At 41.1% G+C, this 18,860-nt stretch overlaps 1 protein-coding gene across 1 annotated transcript in view; it reads left to right on the top strand.

The window, feature by feature from the left end:
• Ccdc172 (coiled-coil domain containing 172) overlaps positions 1–16,500 on the top strand; it is a 45,505-nt gene extending 29,005 nt beyond the window's left edge. The window contains exons 5-8 of the mRNA XM_051200021.1: positions 2,873–2,974; positions 3,610–3,712; positions 15,717–15,804; positions 16,435–16,500. Of these exons, the coding sequence (XP_051055978.1) occupies positions 2,873–2,974; positions 3,610–3,712; positions 15,717–15,804; positions 16,435–16,500 (359 nt within the window). The remainder of the gene's footprint in view (positions 1–2,872; positions 2,975–3,609; positions 3,713–15,716; positions 15,805–16,434) is intronic.
• The last annotated feature ends 2,360 nt before the right edge of the window (positions 16,501–18,860 follow it).

Here is an 18,860-nt window from a genome sequence, read left to right as displayed (position 1 = left end):
TCTCTCTCTCTGTGTGTGTGTGTGTGTGTGTGTGTGTTTGTCCCTGTTTATGTGCCACATGCATTCAGGAGCCAGAAGAGGTCAGAAGTGGAGTCAGATCCCTGGAACTGGAGTTATAGATGGTCATGAGCTGCCATGTTGATGCTGGGAACCAAACCTGGGTTCTCTGAAACAACAAATGTTCTTAACCTCTGAGACATCTACCCTGTAGAAACAAATAGTTAAAGACAATTATTACTTTAGGTTGCATATGCTTTCTTGTGGACTGTTATGTGCTGTGATATAATATGCCAGAAACAAGAACTGAGGTTTGATGGGAGATGTCATTTTGTAAATAAATTTCTCTTATTGGTTAATGAATAAAGCACTGTTGGCAAATAGGAAGGCAAGACAGGCGGGACTAGGAGACAAGGAGGATTCTGGGAGATGTAGTGGAGGAGATTCAAGATGTAGAGCCTTCAGAGAAGAGGTCTGGAATCTCTCTCCTGGTAAGATAAGACCACATGGAAATGCTTAGATTAATAGAAATGGGCTACTATTTAAGGCAGAGCTAGCCAATAAGAAACACTAGTAACTGGCCAACAGCTTTATATCTAATACAGAGTCCCAGTGTGTTATTTGGGGCTGACACTGCTGTGGGACCAAGCTGGTGGAAAACTACTCCTAACAGAGACATAAGGGTGGCTGAGGCTCAGGTCATGTTTTGAGGAACTTGCAATGTCTAGAAGAGACCCGTGAACGGTTGATAGGAATGCTGTGTAGATAGATAGCTTCCACTGGTGATCACAAAAGAGCAATTTCTTAGAATCTCCATCTAACCACAAAAAACTGGATGACTAGAAAAATAATGTGAAAACATGATTTTAGATATTCATAAGAAGAAATGTGCTGGCTTGTGATCCTGCAGAGATCACAACAGAGTGTAGAAACATATAGCACAGCTGAGATCATGGAGTCTCGCAGACTGCTACAGCCAGGATTTGCCCTTGGTTCTGGGTTTTCTCAGGATCCCCTTGGGATTGATTGTGTCCCCAAACATCAAAAAGCAGTTTGGAGAGAACTATGACCAAATTCCCAAATAATGTTTATAAATGTTAGTTTTCATTTTGACAGGGTTAGTTATAAATGATTAATGATCATAGTCAATCTCTTTCTAAAGAGAAAAATATAATATGATATAGAAATGAATGTTTTGCATTGATACAAATTCAAGGTCAATTTTGTTATATGTATATTTCTACTCTTGTTTATGTATAGTGTTTATACAGCTCTTTTAAAAATGCAATGTATAATTAAGTAGTCACCTATAATAGTCAAAACTTATAGTTATGTTAGTTAGGTTTTCTAGATATACAGAGATATATTTCAAATAGATATTCTTCAAAACCTTTCAAAGACCTACAAAATATAGCATTTAAAATGGCTTATAAGGGTTTTTATGACAATGAGACACAACACCAATTACATCAGAGAGGAAGATGGGTAACGAAGAAACTCAGTATGACTGAGTTTGCCTTGAATATGGCAAGACTGGACTTTTGGACAAAGAGCTGCCCTCAACTGCTGGCAGTAAGTACGCTGTCCAAGCTGGACAAGCAAGTTACAAAGGAAAGTGACTGCTGAACTTGCCAAGGGACAGGATGGTCCTTCAAGTTTCCTGCTTCACAGAAAAGTCTGCAAGACATTCTGGCCCTATGAGCTGACGATGGATGCCCCAACATTACAGAGGAATTTTGGGTCACTGTCCAGGCAGCAAAATGCCTCTGTCACGTCTACATTTTATATATTATCCTTCTGGGATCTTTGATGGCATTGAAGACAGATAGTTATGTTGTGGTTTTCCATACTTATGATAAAAGATAAACTGCATATAAAACTTCAGACTCAAAGATAGGATAGACAAAATATTTTCTTTAAGTTTTGCCAAATGTAAATGAACTAAATATTGTTAACTATAGTTCTAGCTTGGCAGCTGTTTTGTTATATATAGTTTTACTTTGTTAAAGTTAAAGCCTTCCTTTGTATTTATAAAAGAGAAGATGATGAGGGATGTTCTTCAGCATTTGTTAGTTAGTGAATGAAGCTGTTTCAGCCACAGGCAGGAAGTAAATGCGGGACTTCCAGACTAGGAGAAGGCTGGGGAGAGGACACAGGGAGTGAGTCTTGAGGGAGACGCCATGTAGCTGCCGAGAAAGCAAGATGTTTGGGCATCACCAGTAAGCCAAGACCATGTGGAGATACACAGATTAATAGAAATTGGTAAATAATTAAGAGAGAGCTAGTCGATAAGAAGCCCGAGCCATTGGCGAAACAGTTTATAATTAATATAGGCTTCTGCATGTGTATTTGGGACTAAATGTCTGCAGGACCAAGCGGCACAGAAGCTTCCATCTACACTGCATCCCCTTTGGTGAGCCTAACTTACCTATCATACTGGTGATTAATGCATGCTGGTTAGTTTACTAAAGAGAGCTCCTTAGGTGATCAAGGGAATGCAGTTGGGACTTTAAATTGACCACATGCTGTCTCGATTTTTATTGAGTAACAAAATGTTAGTCATTGATGCTATATTTAAAAACTCCAAAGCCTGAATGCTTTCCCTTATTTATCTCTGTATATTTTCAATTTTATATTTTATGTTTCTGTGAATAATGCTGTTAGAGATTTTATGGGGATGGCACGGCATGTGTATACTGCTCTGGGGAATTTGGGTAGTGTAAAAGCTTTGATTCTGATTCAGGGATGGGGTTGTTTCTGTTTAGTCCTGTCTTTGTTGTCTCTTATCCGTGATGGTTTTCGGTGCACATGTTGTTAATGTTTTTGAATAAGTTCATTCTTTGCTACCTTTTAATGATAAACTATTTGTTCCTAGAAATGAAGTCAATGGAATGTGACAACGGCCACTTACAGGAACTACAAAGACAAAAAAGTCAACTGTTACAAGAATTATTTACTCTCCAGAAAAAGCTTAAAGGTATTCTAAAAGTATTCGAGTCATGAGTCTTTTTATCCTGCTAGCCAAGGCAGTGGTATGCATATGACTGCATTGGGTTTTTATTTAATGACACAATACCCTGTATCCTGGTAGGTGGTATTTCTGCTGTTCTGTACAAGTAATGGATAGAATACACAACTGAATTCTTTGTTGTTAAAGGTTTTTTTTGTTTGTTTGTTTTTTTTTTTTTTTTTTTTTTTTTTGTCTATTTTGTTTTGTTTTTCCAGTTGTAGGGATTGAGTTTAGGGCCTACACAAACTACTAGGAGAACTCTACCACTGAGCTGTAACCTCAACTCTTTCTACTATTTTTTGTTTGAAGAAAGGGCTTACATTGCCCATCCTGGTCTTGAACTAGCATCTCTCCTGCTGTAGCCTCCTAAATAGCTGGGATTTTAGGCCTGCACCACCAGGCCTGGCTAGAGGTGATGTTTGTTACATCCAAATTCTGTGAAGATCTTTTGTGCCCATAATTGCTATATTAAATTAGAAAATAAAAATAATTCTCATGTATGTTTGACATGCAAAACAGAAAGCAAGAGTTTTCATAAGAGACTAAAGATATCTTCTTTGTTCAATTCTTAAATGACTATAAAACTTTTCTTAATTGTTTAGTTCTTAAAGATGAAGAGACTGAAGCCATCTGTAACACCAAATATCTAGAGGCAGAAAAAATAAAAGTCAAGGAAAAGCCTCAACATGATGCTGAATGCTTGAGGTGAGCATTTGCTTCTATGTCTGCACGTAAGAGCCAATAGTGCTTTAAAATGTGAAATGGTTTCAGTTCAAAGCTGAGAGCAGGCTTTTGAAGCCCCAGCAAAGACTGCATTTGCAATTGTGTGTGTCCTGAAACTTGCTGACAGGCAAACCCTTCCCTGGCCAGAACACGCTACATGTCAGTGCACAGTGCACAGGGCATGGGGGGGTGTGTGGGGAATTCAAGTTTACTTTCTATCTCATAGACTATTACTCTCATCTCAATAGTTAATGTTTCTACAGTCACAACCTACTGTCTCTTAAGATTTTTAAAAACCTTTTTGATGATTATTGACATTTTTGTGATCACCTTGGCTGGTGTTGTTTTAAAGAAGGTCCTGGGATTCATAGAAAAGTCAACCCCATTACTCAGCCTATAGAGAAGTCAATGGAGCTTGCTTCCACATAAATCACATAGGAAATATGTCCACCAGAGCTAAACAAATGCTTCATATTAACGGTGTATTGCCCCTGGTCACCATTGTAGGAGACTTGAGAAAATATTTTCAATTTAATTTTGTGTTAAGCTTTAGGAGCCTCAAATATCAGGCTCTTGGGCAATGTGTGGATGAGAGTTAGTCTCTGTGATGACCTCTGCTCATTGGCTTCTTACACTTGTTAAATGGCAGAGCCCATGATGTCCCGTCCCCTGAGGGAAGGTGAAACTCCCAAAGCTGTGAGAAAATGTAAAGACACATGGCGACAGAAACATCAGTGTGTGTGTCTGCTACATTCCTCATTTTAGTACTTACTAATGAGATGCCAACATTTATCAGTTTACATCTTAAATCTTTGTATGTATGCTTTTTCCTGTAGAAGAGCATTTTATTAAAAATCCCTAGTTGTAAAGAAAATGAAAGTGTTGAAAATTAGGACTTTTGGAAAAAAAGATCAACTTCTCATTAGTGGAATAGCAAGAAATTAAAGATGAAAATGATATTAGATTTATTGATCATCAAAAGGTAGAAAATTAAGCTGATTATATCTTAATATTGGATTATAACTATAACTATAACTGCATATAAAGCTATATACACACATACATAGATATGTATGTATACACACACACAACACACACACACACACACACACACATATATATATGTATGTAGAGAGAGAGAGAGAGAGAGACAGAGCATTTATTGCAGCATCTGGGTTGAGCACCTGCACAAATGTTGACAGTCCTGAGAGGGGTGTGGAGTGTGCAGGGGTTTCAGGGACAGTTAGATTATCTCATGCATAATTGATTAACAAGCAGCACTTACATCAGTATACTTTTAATCGGCCGAGGTTCAATCCTATCATGTTTGGACATACTTACACAAGTTTGGGCAAGTCCAGACATGACTCAGAAAGTGTGGGGTGTGGGAGTATCGGGGGTGTGGGGGAGTAGGGGTGGGGGCGGCTGCAGGATTTGTACTTGAGACACTGTGGGGCTGATTCAGGCTTTGGATGTGCTCTCCCCTTCATCCCTGAATGTAAGGGTTTTGCCCTTCTCAGAGAACTGAACCGTAAATTCAGTTGTAAATGTGGGAAAGTTTAAATGTTCATATGTTTAAACATATATTGCATTCCCTACTAGCATTTTTCTTAAATTTTCAGATATTATCTTTTTCAGGGTAGATATTACTTTTATAGCAGAATTTCCACGACTTGGCACTACTTTAAATTTAGGCCAGATTATCCTTGTTCTAGGTGTTGGTCCTGTGCATTCTACGGTATTTAGTAGCTGCTATGTACCCAGAGTTAAAGCCCTCATAGTTGATTTGTGATTCTCAAGAGCACAGCATAGGCCTTCCTTCATGCCTCCCTGTCTCCTCCTTTCCTCTCCAGTAGTTAACCTCGAGTTAGGTTTCAAGAGACAGCCTCAGAGCCCACTCTGCAGGCTCTGGTCTCCAGCTCTGAACCCACTCTGCAGGCTCTGGTCTCCAGCTCTGAGCCCACTCTGCAGGCTCTGGTCTCCAGCTCTGAGCCCACTCTGTAGGCTCTGGTCTCCAGCTCTGAACCCACTCTGTAGGCTCTGGTCTCCAGCTCTGAGCCCACTCTGCAGGCTCTGGTCTCCAGCTCTGAGCCCACTCTGTAGGCTCTGGTCTCCAGCTCTGAGCCCACTCTGCAGGCTCTGGTCTCCAGCTCTGAGCCCACTCTGCAGGCTCTGGTCTCCAGCTCTGAGCCCACTCTGTAGGCTCTGGTCTCCAGCTCTGAGCCCACTCTGTAGGCTCTGGTCTCCAGCTCTGAACCCACTCTGCAGGCTCTGGTCTCCAGCTCTGAACCCACTCTGTAGGCTCTGGTCTCCAGCCTCTGAACCCACTCTGTAGGCTCTGGTCTCCAGCTCTGAGCCCACTCTGTAGGCTCTGGTCTCCAGCTCTGAGCCCACTCTGTAGGCTCTGGTCTCCAGCTCTGAACCCACTCTGCAGGCTCTGGTCTCCAGCTCTGAGCCCACTCTGTAGGCTCTGGTCTCCAGCTCTGAACCCACTCTCTAGGCTCTGGTTTCCAGCTCTGAGCCCACTCTGTAGGCTCTGGTCTCCAGCTCTGAGCCCACTCTGTAGGCTCTGGTCTCCAGCTCTGAACCCACTCTGTAGGCTCTGGTCCCCAGCCTCTGAACCCACTCTGTAGGCTCTGGTCTCCAGCTCTGAACCCACTCTGTAGGCTCTGGTCCCCAGCCTCTGAACCCACTCTGTAGGCTCTGGTCTCCAGCTCTGAACCCACTCTGTAGGCTCTGGTCTCCAGCTCTGAACCCACTCTGTAGGCTTTGGTCTGGCCTCCCCACCCCACTCCACCTCCACAGTTTGCTTCTTCTCGCTATCGGAGGTTTCTTGAGCTTCTCCACTTCTGTTTCCATCGCTCTTACCCACATTCAAGCTACCACTCCGTCTCTCTCACCAGATCTCAGTCACAACCCCTTTTCTGCTTTTCTGCTTGCCTTGCCGCACTCTGGTAGCCTCCAATCTGTGGTAAATTGAATCCCATCATTCCTTTTACCGAAGTTAATGAACATAATAAAGCCTAAAGTCCTTGTGACCTAAATGACCTCAATATGGCCCCTTCTTGCTGTGCTACCACAAACCTGCTAATCTTTCATCCACCTAAAGACCTTTGTAACCACTGTTTTCCTTCCCCTCCAAGCTGTCAGTTCCCTGCCCTACCTGCCTGCTTACCTATGCTTGGTGAGCAGTGACCCTTCCTAGGTATCAGCTAAAATATTTCTTTAGACAATCCTCTGTCCTGTTTCAAAATCATGTCACCTGTTATTTTTCCCAGGAGCATCCTGCAGTTTCCTTTTATAGTTCATTCTGTGACTTAGAATCATAAACATCATTTTGTCAGTGTCCATTTAAACTTTGTGCCAAGTAAGAAGAATCTTGTTTACTCTGGGCACCGGTGTTACTTACAGTTTAAAGCTGTGGTAGATGTTAGCGTTCAATAAATAGAGGGAAATGGATGAATTATGAATTCCGAAAGCTTTCTGCTACTCTCCAGTTCTCAGTGCTTATAGTTGTGTTATATTCGTGTGCTGTAGTGTTTGTCCATCTGTTTCACCAGTCTGGGAACTCCTCGTGTTTCTTCATAGCACAGTCCAGGTGTGCGGTGCCCAACACACGTTTGCCCCAGTGATAGAGCCTGGATATTATTGAATTTTCACTGCAAAAAATGTGAAAACACTTCATGTGTTGTCGGGCTGATACACAGACATTGTGTGTTGTGACTGCTAGACTAAGATCATTTGAAATGGATTTCTTTGCACTTCTGATTATTGTCTTCAGTGAAAGAATGGTAGCTAGTTTAACCTCACATCTCCCCTCTGTCCAGCTATGTGGCTCACTATGGAGGAATGACTCTGCCAGAGGTGGGCAGTATGAGGGTATCGCCATTCCTAGTCATTTTTCTTTGGATTGTGTCAGAGATGCATTCCTCTGTGCATCTGCACCCTCGGGGTTTAAGTTACAGAACTCCATAGGAGAAACCTGGGGGTCTAGTGGCACCTCTAAGGATGGGAGGGGTTAGATTAGTCCAATTGCAGGGTTCAGGGTTAGAAAGTCTTGCCTTCAGATCAAGCTAGGTTCTTTAGAGCTGGTTCTATCAGCAGTAGAGGAGATGTGTTTGTCCACTCTGCACTTCTTGTTTCTCAGTTAGGCAGAGGGTGGTTTTTGTTCATTTTTTAAAATGTTTTGTTTGCTGCTGCTGCTGCTGCTTCTTCCTTCTTCTTCTCCTCCTCCTCCTCCCTCTCCCTCTCCCTCTCCCCCTCCCTCTCCCCCTCCCTCTCCCTCTCCTTCTCCTCCTACTTCTTCACTCTAAGTAGTACAAATATCAAAACAGGCCACTTTAAGTATTTCAGGCATTTTTAACCAATAAAAATTCTTTTCTGAGTGATTTTATATCTTACATAACCAGTATTTGTATGTGTTATGTACAACAAGAAGCTGTAATAGAAGAAATCTGCAAAATCAACATGAGATTTTCACCCTGAATACTTAAAAGATAATGTGGATTCTGCAATGAAAAATGCACAAAAAATTAATCTGCATCTGCTACTGAGAAACTCTGAGCACATTTCTAGCAGTAGTAAAGCCACTTGGAAGCCCCTTCCATGGTCATCCAGTCCAGCTGGTCAGAGAGGGCACAGTGATGGTTCTGGAATTATAAGATACATCAACAAATTATGGGGTTAAAATCTCTCACCCTCTCCAGCAGATGCACATACATATATACATATCCCAAATATGTATGCACATTGAAATTATGAGAGTAGGATATTTTGATTGAAGAAACATGTAAGCACTACAGTAGTGTAAAGGTCGCCCTGATGCATGAAGCATAACAACTTATTAACATTTTGTGAGCATCCTATTAGGGTTTGTGCATTTTTCTGTCTGTGTCCACGTGTGTAAGCATTTGGATGCATGTGTGTTCACATGTATTTTGAATAGTCAGGTTCACATTCAATGGGACCACATTCAATGCTGATGGTTTGCTTCATTGTCTGTTTAGGTGTTGCAGTCATTTTCCACATTAGTCTGAATTGATGAGCTTCATGTTGTAAATGCCATTGCCTGTTTTATACAGTCATGGCCATGTGTATTTTTATAAACATGTCCTTAGCTGCTCGCAGGATATTTAGAATAAGTAGCAGTATTGAGAGGAATGTTGTCTAGCTGTGCTGGCGAATTTTATGTCAACTTGACACAAGCTAGGATCATCTAAGAGGAGGGAACTCCGATTGAGAAAATGCCTCCATAGAATCAGGCTGTACACATGCCTGTAGATCTTTCCTTGCTCAGTGACTGGTGGTGGAAGGTGCAGGGCATTGTGCATGGTGTCACCACTGAATTGCTCCTGGGTTCTTTAAAGTAAACTGAGCTGGGACATAGTGTGCTGACCACGGTGGTGCATACCTACAGTGTGAAAATTAACAGAGAAACACACTGTTCTATTTTCATCTCTGCTGCTCTGATGAACACTGACCAAACATGGCTTAGGGAGGAGCGGAGTTATCTGGCTCACATTTCCAGTTCCTAGTCCGTCACTGCTGGGGTCAGGGCAGGAATTTGAAACAGGAACCACGGAGGAGCACTGCTTGCTGGCTTGCTCAGGCTCATGCTCAGCTGGCTTTTTAGTACAGCCCAGGACCATCTGCCCTGAACACAGACTGTGCTCAGAATGCAGGTATGGCTGGCCTGGAACTCATATGTAGAGCAGACTAACCTCAAAAGCATAGAAATCTACCTGCCTCTGCCTCTGCCCTCAAGTGCTGGGATTAAAGGTGTGTACCTTTAATGCCCATCCTCCACTCAATTTTTTATTTCATTTATTGAGATTTTCCTTTCCAAGTATTTTTCTTCAGAATCTTTGTCTCTACTGAATTTCTGCTCATTTCTTGAATTAGTTTCCTTGCTTTATTAATCTGGTTTGGTCTTGCTTTTCTTCCCAGGGTTGCTTAGGATAGGAACTGTGGTTTGGCTTGTACTAGGCAAGTGCTCTACACCAAACCACATCACTAGCCTCTAACTCAAGCCTTATTCTATGTCAGGCAGCAATGGTTCTTCCCCTTAGCTATGTTGGCTGAATTTTACCTGATAGATATTGAAATCATCAGGATGATTCAAGAGTTGAAGTAATGTGAAGAGTCAGACAGAAGATTCCCTTCTTTCCATCCATTCCTGCTCCCGTTGCCTATGACCATTTTCATTAGCTCTGGCTTATCCTTCTGTGTTTCCTTTACAGAAATAAATGGACAAGCAAGAACTAACACGGCTTATGTAGTCTTTGCATCGTACTGCCTATCATTTAATAGTTCATGCTAGAATTAACTCATATTGTTGAAAGAGATCATCTTCATTCTTATGGTTGTATAATACTCATCTGTAATGAGTATGTTATGGTTTCTTTAACCAATTCCATATGAATGGATAGGAAGATTGTTTTTAATATTTTGACTTACATATCATGTTTGTGTTTATGTTGTCTTGTACTTTATTTTACTAGATGTGAAAAGGCAGGGCTCAAGGAAACAGGCAAATTTATTGTGTTTTGTTCTTCCCAATTGAGGTTTCACCATTTTGAATCTTATTTGGCTAATGCTTAAGCACATTTATTTCTTCATTGCCTCACCAATAGTATTTGTATTCAAATATGTGATGCTCCATTCACTGGGAGAGAGCCAGCATCCCTGAGTCAGACATTTGCAAGTTTTGTCATGAGTTAAGTAGAACATTTGTGTGTCATTCTTCGAGCTGCCTCTTTAGTACCGTCCCAATTTCTATTGAGTGTTGCTCTTACCTAGTTTGGAAAATGTCTTTATCTGTTAGGAGATTTGGCTGTGTAGGTATTTTCTTCTAGACTGCCATCTCCTGTTAGTCTTTGTACATGTGGTCTCTGCTATAGAAAACTTTAACTCGAATTGAGTTTCTCCTTTAAATGAAATCACATTTGTTTAAGTTTAGTTAAAGCTCTACCCACACCTTCGGCATACAGCAATTTAGCAATACTTCTGTCTTGTCTTGTATGGCTTTTTTTTTTAACATATAAATATTTGATCCAGGTAGAGTGGATATGCTGTGAAATATAGATCCAGTTTTGCCTTTGAGATCCATTTAGTTTTGCATCCATTTGGAGGGTGTTGTCCTGTGTCCCAACATGATTTATTGAAAAGCCGTCTTCTTCCGCCAGGAAACTGAGGTGCCGCCTTCTTCCTCCCTGTCTGTCTCTTCACCTACTACTTTGTATGCAGTGCTGCATGGCTTAGTCATCCTAGGTTAATAGTGGGATTTAGTAGGTAGCTGGCATTTGTTTCTAAACATTAGAGAGGTTTTTGAATGCTTTTGGGTTTTTTTTTATGTGAACCTAAAGATAAATTTGCCTCATACCAAGAGTGATAAAACATGTTTATGTTTTTATTGTGATCATATTTAGTGGGTTTAAGTTGGAATTATTAACATTTTTATGATTTTCTATTTGAGAACAAGGCATCTTCATCATTATTGATGGTAATAAAGTCTATTTATTTGGGTATGCTAATTTTATATTTTGCCAACTTCCAAAATTATTTTCTTTGTGCTTATTTTCATTGATTGCATATACATGATTGTATCGAAAAATTGATGCTTTTTTCCTTTTTTACTTCCAGCTCTTATGCATTTAGTTATTTTTTGTAGAAATTTCTTAATATTTTAGTTCATACCATTAAAATTGCTGTAGACAAAATAAAGATATAAGATCTGGGGGAAAAAAGGAAGAAAAAAAATAAAGTTAATTGACAAGTGTCCCTAACGCTGACCTCAGCCAACAAATAATATTCTTACATGGGGCCAAGCATAAATGTCTGTTGTATAAAAAAATGTATCTTATTAATTTTATTGTTTCAATGTTCTTATCAGGGATAAATTTTTGTATTTCAAAAGTGGTTTTAGCACCATAGAAGATAATCATATTTGTTTCAAATAATTAAGATTGTTTTCAGTTTTGGTAGAGAGATATACTAAGGATTTCACATTAATAACACTGGACAATTGCACTAGAAGGAACTAGCATAGGATATCCAACAACCCAAAGAAATAGGGATTTTCTTACATTGAGACGTTAGAGGGTTAGATGTCTAAGCTCAGTGAGACAGGGTGTCCTTGTCTCTGAGTTAGCAGATTGGTGAATGTATTAGGTAGGATAAGACCTTAATTTTAGAAGCAAATCTATTGACTCACAGAACCTAGATGCTCAGAGAAGGTGGGTGATAGATGGGATTTAAGGTCTATCAAACCAAGCAGAGATGGTTCTGCACTCTGAATGTTCTCTTTGGAAGCATTAGTAAGGTCAGTTCATAGAATTGTAATATTGAGCTGCATCCTCACTCTTTGAATAAATAAACCCTAATGGATGGTAGTGCAGCATCCACTCATCGTGCTGTTGGATTTGCTTTGCATGTTTTGCGCAGTATATTTTATCTTCAGGAGGGTTGGGTAATGTTGGGGCTGCTTTAGAAAGAAGTTGCCATTGTCCTTAGTTTTGTACTCTACACTAAATTACAACATCTGGGATTATCTGACTTCTATTGTTCATAATATAGTTCTTTTAAAACTTTCTAAAAACAAGACAAGATGAAAATGCTTCCCGTTTAACTATGGTTACTCACATGGAAGAGTTTTAAACTTTATAGACAAGAAGGAAGAAATTTTAATTAAGAGCACTAGAGAGACAAATGAAAGTCATTAGCTTAAAACATAAAAAGACCCTTCCATTCAAAATAATATGCAAGCAAGCCATCGGCTTTCAGAGTTTTGTTATACTCTCTGGAGTTAGTCTGTCCGGCTATGAGGCCTGGACCTTGAGTAGTGTTTCTCACAGAGAGGAGTGGGGAAGGCACCTTCATGTCCTGGGGACATTTGACCTGATTTTATCTCCGTCGTCGTCATCTTTCTCGCTTCACACTGGGGCATTCTTCCCAGCTGAGTTTATGTTTTATTACCCTACTTAAATGTGATATTGTTGTGCCCAAACTCTGATCCCCCCAAATCACCAAGAGACCCGATCCAATGTAAACACAGAGAGTCTTTAATGTTACCAGTTAACTCGAGTTCCCCATCCATCCACCACAGTGGTTGAAGCAGGAGGACCCTGAGCAGCCGCAGGGCATGGACTAGTGTAGAGCAAGGGGAGTGTCTGTCTCCCCGCCCCCCAGTTGTATAGCAACAGTCTCATTATTGGTGCACCTCTGGGCTTGGGCAACCTGTCCCGTGTTGATTGGTCAGCTGCTGCAGCAACAGAGTTGCTATGTCTAAAGGCCCTCCCAGAGTGGTTGCTCTCATGGGCATTCCAATGTTACCAGTAAAGCATATCCAGAGCCTGCCAGCTAATGAGTGGTTCCTTGACACACGCAGGGTATCTGGCTTCCTAGTGATTAGGGCAAGGACAGGGGCTCAGCACATGTTTCTGCTGAGTCAGAGACCTATGTCTTGCTGGGTATTTTCTGCAGCCTGTCATGGCTGCCAAAGCAGGGGTCTGGGTGAGGGCCTGGACCCTTTGGACAGAAGAGAAAAGGGAGACGAGAAAAAGTCCTGTCTTCCCCAGGGGAACAGCAGGAAAGAGAGGGAAAGAGAGAGAGAAAGAGATCGTAAGTTGGCAGAGGTCTCCTTTTAGAGGGATTCCTTGCACCTGGACTGACCAGGGTACTGCCTGAATCCATTTTTCCAGGTGGCAGGGCAGGCCAGTATAATGCCTGAACCCTTACAGCCTGGACGCAGGTGGGTCCCTGGGTCTGAATTGTGCTGTGGTTTAAGCTACTGATGAGGAAAGAAGGCAGAGGGGGCTCCTATTTGTTAAGAAGATTTCTTTGGTCAAACTGGCAAATCTCTGAAGGACTCCAGTTGTCCTGTCTTCTTGTATACTTATTGTATAAAGAGCATGACATGCCACACAGCCTCTAAAGTCCTTTTTAAAAAGTAAGCCTAGTACATTTGAGATTTCATCCACAGTGTTGCATATCTGAGAGTCACAGCAGAACATTTTATAGAGAAAACAGAATACTTTTAAACATAATACAAAGACCTCAGACTACACCAAGCAGTGTCTGAAGAAATTCATCTTGTGTACACATACTTACATCTCTGAAAAACAGACATAAAGAGAGAATATGCAGGAAGCAGAGGAGGGCTACAGCAGTTTTCAGGAGGAAGGGTGTGATTCCAAATAGGAAGGTGGAGTTAGTTCCAGAAACAGTTGGACAAAGGCAAATATAAATAAAAGCTCCCTTATGATTGTAAGTCATTTTACAAGATTACGAGATAAAATAAAAGGGCAAAGAAAAATATTAGCACTATATTTTAGATGTATACTATATAGGAAATTTGTGATGATAATAGAATAAAATTGGAGGAAACTGAAATATATGGCTGTAACATTTTTCTTTGTAAATGCAATAGTATTAATAGATACAAATTTTGAGTCTATGTTATAAACAAGTATAAGCTGTATAAAATTTTAAAGTAGGTATAATAAAAAATCTATAGAAGAGATAATAAGCAGCCCCATTATATACAGAAAGAAAGGAAAGGAATGAGGAATCTACAGGATGAACAGAAAACAACTAGAAAATAGCTATATTTTAAATCCCACCATATAAGCAACTACATTAAATGTAAATGGTTGTAACATGACAGATAAAAAAGAAGGGATTTCCACATTACAGAGTAATACAGGTATAAATGCTTCCTACCCCAAACCCCACAAAACCTTAAGTGTAAAGATGTGGATTAAAAGTGAAATAAAAAGCAGGGGGGGGTGACTAGGGCACTGGAATTCCTATTTCTTTCCCCTCTCCCTCCTCTCTTTCCTTCCTTGTGGAACTGGATCTTACCGTGCAGCTCTAGCTGGCCTGGCGCTGAGAGCTCTGCCTGCCTCTGCCTCCTGAGGGCCGTGGCCCAGCTCTTTACTGACTGCTGTGTTTTCCATGGCGTGTCACTAGCTACACAGCTGATGCCATTCCACATCTTTATTAGACACCGGATAGCTTTTATAAACAGCCTGTTAAGACTTAGAGGTTCTGTTAAGCTTATGTTGTGCCCATTTTGTGTGTGTTTCCCAGGTTTTCGGGTATAATCTGCTTTTTGCCTCTGCTGACTTATACTGGATATTCTTACCGGTGTGCTTGGTGATTTTTTGATTGCTATATTGTTATCTATTCTCCATCTGTGGAAGGCAAACGGGTTTAAATATGTTGAGGCTGCCATCAAAGCTTTCTGTGCCTCTTGTTGGCACAGAGCTGATCTAAGCCCCTTCCCTCTGAGCATGTCATCTTGCTGCTGAGTTGCTTAGCTTTGTGAGCACATTCTGGTGCTCCGCCCCTCACACAGTTCAGTGCTTTGGGTGATGTTTTCTTTGGGGGATAAAAATATTACTCATTATACCTGAGATGAAAGAGTGCTTCTTCTCTACGTTCCACACTGAATTCAGACAAAAATAGCCTGTTTACTCAACAAGTTATTCCAGAATTTAAGTACATATTGATAAAAATAAACACTGATACTTCCCAGTCTAATATATTTTATTGTAACATTATTATATTTAATTAATAACTATTACATAAATTTAGAGCAAAAGAAAAATGTCACAAGAAATTTTTAAACTTAATTTTGAGTTAGTATCGGAGAAGCAAATGAGTTCCGTGCATTCAGCTTGCCATGGAAACCTGATTCTGCACCTGTCACACTAACCCACAAGGATGCCTTCCTTATACTAGTACAATTTATTTTCTGGAAAACATTTCCTACATTTCTTTGTTTATGGGAGTTTTCCTCTAATTTTTTTATATATATAGTCCTTATAGAGTCCGAGAGGGTTAAATTTCCTATATATTTCTGGTTTTAACCTGATCTTGATACTTTATGATATTTTTGAGGCTACAAAGCCTGCCATTCTATATATAATAAAATTATTGTGAAAGCTTAATATGAAACTAATGGAGTGATTTTCCTTTAAAATAGACTTAAACAGGAGTTAGAGCTTTATAATGAAGATGAAATGGAAAACACCTGGAAAGTGCTCCAAGCAGAAACACAGTTCCTGGAGTCGGTAAGCCCACACTGCCCCGGTTTGCGCTAATGCAAAGCCCCTGGAGCAAGTGAGTGAAAGTAAAGTTCAGGTATAAACCAGGAGGCTTTGAGCTCCCGGAAGACCAGCTCCATAAGCTTGTCATCAAGGAGCTGCTTCTCGCTGAGTTCTAACACACTGGGACCTTCTGTCCTTTCTCCCAAACAGTCCAGAGGGGACGGCTGTACTGGAGCCTGTCTAGTGCTCACTGTCTCTGCTTCTAAAAGCACAAACCACACTCACTGGATCTAATCCTACACTTTATACTACAGACTCCCATGACCTCAGCACTGCCCGTAACTAACTTAGAAGTGAGCATAGTATTTGCTATGATGCATCTTAACACAGACCTGCATAGGGTGTGCTAAACACAGTTTTAATTTGATGCACTGCCTTTTGTATCATGTTTGTTTTCTACAAACTGTTACAGTTACATTTTGATTCATATTTTCTGTAATAACTTTGGAAAACCTGAAATCCCATGAACTATTGCTGTGTTAAGTTTAGGTAAATTTCATTTGATCATTTTAAGAAATGAGTTTGGGCTGGGTGTGTCGCTGGATTGTTGTATTCACTTTCTTTATAAGTATGCACTGCATGCTTGCCTTTCAGACACTGGCGCAGAAGGGCCTTCAGGAAGAGCAACTTCCCGGAGTTGATGAGCTGCTCCACACCTGAGCATTGCATCCTACAGTCAACCTGAGTGCTAGATCCCGGGTAAACACAAGGCTCAAAATCGTCCCAGAGCTGACACCTAGAGCTGTTTTCTGTTTTCTGTTTCTATCTACCTAATGAGTTTATCTTGTTACTTAAGAGGTCCTTGTGTGCTTTCTAAAGGACAAGAAAGGAGAAGATACCATCGTCCAGGGTCCTTTCTAAACATCCTATGCCCTTCTTTACTGTAGCTTACCTCATGTCAACACACTGAAAGACGTGTTCAGGTTATTGACTTGGTTTGGTTCATGCTGTTTCTGCTAGGCAAAAGTGCTTACTTTGACTTTAGTCTTAATTCCAATCATAAAGTGTCTGTCGACAGTGGTCATCTGGGGCCTTTCATACCTCCGTGTGTCTACAGATCTTTAAGGCCGGGGCATCTCCAGCCATAGGCAGGGGCTCCTGCCTACCTCTTGTCCTCTTAATGACAGTGTTGGTTGAGCGTAAAAGAAGTTCCCCACTTGGGGAGGATAGAATGACCTACATCATATACTCTTCCCAGTTGTCTGTCCTGACTCCTAGAAAGGATGTTTTCACTAGTGTTTGGAAGTGTATCAAAGCTGGGAGGAGGTTGTGTCTGAAAGTGTTGAGTGTAAATCTCGGAGCCATGCTCCTTTGTAGTTACTGTAGAACGTGTGCTGCGCTGCGTGTGGCCTGCTGAGAAACAGTAGAGCGCTGACGTTTTCATTTCAAAGCAACTCTTTCCTTACCACAGGTGTTTTTGTAAGTGTTGTACACTCATGGTTTTGAAAAAGCAGCAAACCCCAAACTTGACTTTGGGGTGCCAGCTTATCAGGAAAAACTGTTTCCTGTGAGCTAGGAGACCTGAGTTCAATCCCTGAGACCTACATAATGGAAGGAGAGAGCTGACTCCTGTGATGTCACCTATTCAGATGACATCAGTTCTGTCAGGGAATGGTAGTCTATAAATTACACAACACAGATACAGAGTAGGGCTAGTTACTGGGATCAGTCACAGCTTCGTTCTCTCTTATTCTAGTCTGTTTGTGTACCCAGATCTTAGGTCTCGAAACTATTATATAACGTTAATGTGCCAAGTGGATTTATGCAGACACCCCTTTCCCCTGTCAGTCACTCTTGCTCACACTTGGTTCTAGAGCAAAACACTAATGTGGCCTAGGGAATCTAGGGAATGCCCCGTTTGTACCCTTTCCACACAGTGGCATGCCCAGAATAAACTGCCACCGCCACAGCTGTCCATTTGTGTGTGAGTCGTAAGCGGTAGATGGGAAGAAAATTCAGAGATAGGGTCGGGAGAGATGTGAGTTGAACCTGAGAGGTCTGAGCGTCTGGTGTTTCCATCATCCAAAAATTAAATAAGGCACATAACTCAAGATTTAAGTCACGTCCGTGTAATCAAAGGGATGATAGTATGAGCACTTAGCACTAGCCATGCGAGCCGGCTGGGACTGTGTGTGAGTCACCTGTTCTGTGAAGCAAGGGAAACAGCAGCCAGCATCGGAGCTGTGAGAGCTGGACTGCTCCTCTCCTCTCTTCTCCTTCTTACCTGTTTGCGAGAGTTACAAAAAACTCTCGGAAGGAAAATTAACAGAAATTGTCTGGGTGTAAATATGTCTCAGACTGAATTTACTTGCTCTGGCAGAGAGACAGTAGCTACAGAGGAAGGTAGTTTGTACATGAGTGTATTCATTAAGTAAATTCATTAGATTGGCTGTGCATTTAGTTATGAGCAAAGAGCCACACTGTGCTCGTGGTCTGGCAGCCGCCATGGGTCCTTAATGCTACCCTATGTCTTTCAAGAAGCAATTTCTAATTCTTACCTCTCCACTGGGACCTGAATTAGAATGTAGAGTTTGCTGCATATTCTCCTGTTGATTGATGAAGCTGTTTGGTTAGAGGAAAAATAGCAATAAAAGATAGGATGTGGACATGGTCCTAGTGTAGATTCCTTTCTTTCCTCTTGACCTTATTGTTGAAAGGGAGGGGGTTACAAAGAAAAGGGGAACCTTAAGGATTGTGTAGCCAGACATGGCTGCCTTAGCCTTGTTTTGTCCATAACATGTTTTCTTTTGTAAAATAAATGAAGAATAAAGGGCATTTGCCTGTGTGTCTGTCTTTTCTTGAACTTGTAAAACCATGAAGAGATTTTAAAAGCCAAGAAGGTTGAGGTCATTGTATTCTAATGAATTAGGACACAGAGTGAACTAGGGTGTTTCCTGGCTGTGCAGTGGACCCCTGCTGCTGCAAGCAGTCTACTGAGGCTCTTACCAGATCAGATGGCACTGGGTGGCTGCAGACAGACAGACAGCACACACTGGACAAGGCTGAGGACAAAGTTTCTT

The sequence above is a fragment of the Phodopus roborovskii genome, unplaced genomic scaffold (genome assembly GCF_943737965.1).
Source record: "Phodopus roborovskii unplaced genomic scaffold, PHOROB, whole genome shotgun sequence".
Taxonomy (NCBI): Eukaryota; Metazoa; Chordata; class Mammalia; order Rodentia; family Cricetidae; genus Phodopus; species Phodopus roborovskii.
The sequence above is the reverse complement of the archived record's forward strand: the minus strand, read 5'-3'. Positions and strand labels throughout refer to the sequence as shown.